Source organism: Nuphar pumila, chromosome 13 (genome assembly GCF_984573655.1).
Source record: "Nuphar pumila chromosome 13, dmNupPumi1.hap1.1, whole genome shotgun sequence".
Lineage (NCBI taxonomy): Eukaryota > Viridiplantae > Streptophyta > Magnoliopsida > Nymphaeales > Nymphaeaceae > Nuphar > Nuphar pumila.
In genome coordinates, this window is record NC_143261.1 from 1,839,307 (window position 1) to 1,844,066 (window position 4,760).

Genomic DNA, 4,760 nt, shown 5'->3' on the forward strand with positions numbered 1-4,760 from the left:
AGCCAAGAGGAAGCGTTGTCTGACTCTTCCCCTCTTTCCTTCACTTTGTGTGAACATAGTGGCCGGACGCCATTGTCCCTTCTCACAGGAGCCCCACACCTCTCGTCCCCCTCATTTTTCTTCCTCACTGATTTATGGCAGACCCACTTGTTGTGGGTTGTGCCTGTCCCCTGAGTCACCCTACCGAGCTGAGCTCGGTTTGAACCCAGCCCAGCCTAGTTTGCTTAGCTGAAGGGACCAATCCCTTCTGAGATGGGGCCCTCCGGCAACCACACAGAGAGAGAGAGGGGGGGCGGACCCTCTGACAACCACAGAGAGAGAGGGGGGCGAGAGATGCGGCAGGGGTCGACGGAAGGAAAAAGAAAAGAAGAAGAAGAAGATAGAGGGGTGGGGGGTCACCTGCGGTTGTCGAACGGGAGGTCAACGGGTGGTGGGCGGGCGACGAGAGGTCGCAGGGCGGCCAACGGATGACGGGAGCTCGACGGGCGGGTGGAGGGAGCTCGGCGGGCAGCGGGCGGGCGACGACTGAAAAAGAAAGGTAAAAAAGTCTCACATTAGGGATTTACGAGAAATTTAGCAATGGCCAAATTTTGTTGCATACAAAAAAAAATTTGTTGTTGAGTCGTCGCGCATTTGCGACGGAGTTTGAGACAGAATTTGGTCGTCGCTAACTCGCGACAGATTCGTGATGACATGTTTTTCGTCGCTAATTCCACAAATAATTTGAATGTTAGTGATAGGTATTTTTCTCTCGCTAATCCGTCGCAAATTGAAGACGAAAAAAATTCATCGCAAATATCCATCGCTAATTGGAGTTTTTCTTGTAGTGCTACTTGCAATATATATATATATATATATATATATATATATATATATATATATATATATATATATATATATATATATATATATATATATTTGATTAAACAATCATCTTCTTATCTTCATTCTCAGTCTAGAATTACTAAAGAAATCCTTCTATCGTTTGAACATTTGATATGAAAATGCCGTCAAATTAGTCAATTTCACACCTTATCAAACTTTCCTACTAGGATAATTGTTGTTATGTTCAATCTTAGTTTGGAACTAAAGTTGGTCCATTTCACAAGAAGAAACCGTCATGGTACGAATTCTTCAAATCCCATCTACCTAGTGTGTTTAAACTAAGTGCTTAATAAAAGTACTCGAAAATTGTAAGGTAAAAACAGCTAATCTATTTAAGCTTCTTCAATTGGTAATGATCCACGTATACCCCTTTATCTGAATCCATTCATTCTTTTCTCTAATTTTTTTTTTTTTGGTAATGATCCACATATTCATAATCTACTTATACGTAAGCCTTCAATATCACTACTATTCTCCTACAATTGCATGACATCAGATCGTCATTTTGGAAAATAATGGCAAGTTAAGAAGTAGGCTAATGCAACTCCAAAGCAAATAAACTTTAAGGCACACTAAGTACATAATTACCAATGGAACACAGAGAAACCTAGTCGTCTCATCTGATGCTAAATTTATCCAATAGTGAACCAGAAAAAACTATACCGACAATGATGTAGATAACATTAGTTTTTAGCTCAATACCATAACTGGCAGTGAACTATATAGAAAATATGACAAACATGGCCTATTTACTTTTTTATTACAGTTTTGTCTTTTTGGCGCCTGAAAAATCAGGTTAGTTGAAATCATGATGCCGGATTTTTCGATCAAGGTGCTTGTTTTTTTAGGGGAGAACTTACATGGTGCTTGATTTTTTCAATCAAAGTACGTGATTTTTTCAGGGGAGAACTTAGGCCAAGGAGTCTAATTTTTCAGTGGACAAAAGGGCAAACCCATCAAGAAAAAAGTAAATTGACCATGTTTATCATATTTTCTGGACTGCGGCCAAAACACCAGCAAGAAGTTAGTGCCATCTATGGCTTTATCGGAAAACCATATTTATGGCCCCATAATCAACAAGAAGAGTCCACCTATGCTTGCCAGATTAACCCAGTAAGTTCTGTGTTTCACCATATGACAACACGGATTCAGCTCGGATGTAGGGATCACTAAATCAGACGTTAGACTAACTCAGATGCAAAACTTCAAAACCAAATCTGATCCGTGTAGCCAATCATGTAAGAAATATGCTATGAATCCGGACTGAATGGTTATGGGTCAATCTGCTATCCGATCCAAATCAGACCGGTTGATGTCCCTACATCTTCACATGAATACACGAACCCTTTAAGTTGCTGTAGAATGGCTGCTATCCGATCCAAATCAGACCCGTTGATGCATGCCAATCCCCAATATTCACCAAGTTTGCCACGTGGCATGCCACCATAAGCTATTAAAAAATTGGACTACGGCTATTGGTCGGCTGCTCCCAACCGTGCTCCATGATTTGAACGGCAAACAAAATGTCTAAATAAAAGCAAATATTTTTTCAAAGAAACAAACAGACAGGTTTTCTCTTCAAAAAGATTGGCTGCCTCTTTCCTTGACCCTTCCCTCCTTGTCATTTGAAACTATTCAAAAAAGCCAGGCTTGTGATTTGTGAACGAGCCCTCCCCCTATCTCCCTCACGTCTCCCAACGCGATTTTTCCAACTGTCAGGGGAGCGAGAACGTCATATCACACACGCAATCCACTCCTTTATTTTTTTTGAAGCCTCCTCGAATCTGTAGTGGTGGCCCAGCTTCTGTCTTTTGTGTCCTCTTGTTACTGTTCCCGTCTTTCTCTCCTTATACAATAATAAAATAATGCATCCCAGCAGCCACAAGGTTCTGTATTATCATAGCAGATAAATAATACACCGATTGGCCGTTTTCTACGAAATTGCAGTTTTTCACGTGCGCTTCCCCACGGTGGGGCATCCGTAAAATTTTGACGGTGGTGTGTCCTCCCTCCTTTATAAATGACGGCAATCCCTGTGAGTCCTCAAAGGTAGGGGTGCGAGTTCTTCAGGAAGTTTGGGAGCAAAGGTCAAAAGAGTTATCAAAGATGGTGAGGGCACCCTGCTGTGAGAAGATGGGACTCAAGAAAGGACCATGGACTCCTGAAGAAGACCAGATTTTGGTTGCTTACATCCAAAAATATGGCCATGGGAATTGGAGGGCACTCCCTAAACAAGCTGGTAAATCCTTATCTCTCTAGAGTGCTCAATCTGAAAGAAAAAAGGAAAAAAATTTGATGGTCTTCTCTTTTGGTTTTTGTTTTTCCATATCATGGGATTTTGCCATTAATTGGTGTTGGCCTTTGGCAAATTTTACAGGGCTCTTGAGGTGTGGCAAGAGTTGCAGACTGAGATGGACCAACTATTTGAGGCCAGACATCAAGAGGGGGAATTTCAGTAGGGATGAAGAGGAGGCCATCCTCCAATTACATGAAATGCTAGGCAACAGGTGAGGATCCCATTGATTTCAATAATGAAATGATCCGATTTCTATAGGTTGTGATTTTCCCTGTTTGGGATCAGAGTTATTGGTTGTCATGATTTGGGCATTGGTGCTGAATGAGGTTTTTGCTTGTTGGATTCTAGGTGGTCGGCTATCGCAGCGAGATTGCCGGGGAGAACAGACAATGAGATCAAGAATGTGTGGCATACCCATCTGAAAAAGAGATTGAAACAGAACATTGCACCAGTTAATCAGGCCAGCAACAGCATTCAAGTTGCAGATGATAAAGCCAAACAAGTGAGAGAAACAAAAGCTCCCCAAATTGTAGAGTCTACTGTCCCGACTACAATCAATTCCGAGAACTGGATTGAAAATCCGGCGTCACCGCAACAATCCACGAGCAATTTCTCGTTTTCGAGCATCGAATCGTCGTCGATCATAACTTCTGAGAACAGGCCTACTGTCGGATCGATATCCGAAGACGAGTGCATGGACTCTTTGGAGTCTGATAGGTTACAGTCCCACAATTCAACTGAGTTTTGGCCCGAAAACCTGTCTGGCATGGACGAATTCTGGATGGAGACACTCAAAGAAGAGAAATTCGAGGACAAGTTTCCTGCCGGCACGGTATCCGATCTCGCGTTCCATGTACCACTCTCTCCGTTGCCATTCTCCATTTACCAAGATGACAGCATGGATTTCTGGTTGAATGTGTTGATGGAGGCCGGGCAGGTGCAATTCACGCCGGGATTTTGAGGCGCTTGGCCGGAGTCCGGCGAGGGATATAGAGACAACCAAAGAGATTAAAAAAAAAAAAAGAGTTTTTCCTCCCTTCTCTTTTTGAATTTGAAATTGTTGTCGGTTGCCGATCGTTTATGAGAAGGGGTTGCTGTAAAATTTCGCCCGTGTAGAAAAAAAATTTGTAACGTTGAACAAACTTAGAAAAAAGTCGGTGTGCTGATTTGTGCAGATACCGAGGAAAAAGAAAAAGTTTTTTATGGAGGCACTTTCTGCCTATTGGGAAATTGCTTAAAGATGAGGAAAGTGGGATAGTTCCACTCCCACCTTGCTCTTTGAGGCTATCTCTATGTGATTAAGCTGCTAACACTAGCTCTATAATGAATCTTCTTGTTTGTGCAATAAATAACAAAAGTTTCTTTTTTTTTTTAATAAGTGCAAGCAAGGGCTCCCTCGTATGCTAGGGGCGACTTAGTTGACAAGATGTCATAAGTTTGAAACTCACGGGTGACAACATCCTTTGCTGTAAGGTCTAATAATCTAGGTGTATCGATGAACAGGAGGAACCTCAAGGGTTTTAGGCCAGCCAGTGTACGGTCGATGATGGGAGGCTTTTTTCTCTTGGATTATTTAAAA

General features: G+C 42.1%; 1 protein-coding gene across 1 annotated transcript; it reads left to right on the forward strand.

Annotated features, from left to right (window-relative positions):
• The first annotated feature begins 2,932 nt into the window (after positions 1–2,932).
• LOC149817465 (transcription factor MYB30-like) lies at positions 2,933–4,185 on the forward strand. The gene is made up of 3 exons (XM_089984893.1): positions 2,933–3,124; positions 3,263–3,392; positions 3,530–4,185. The coding sequence occupies exons 1-3, from the start codon at positions 2,992–2,994 to the stop codon at positions 4,140–4,142; spliced, it is 876 nt and encodes a 291-aa protein (XP_089841019.1). The 5' UTR covers positions 2,933–2,991; the 3' UTR covers positions 4,143–4,185.
• Positions 4,186–4,760: the final 575 nt, after the last annotated feature.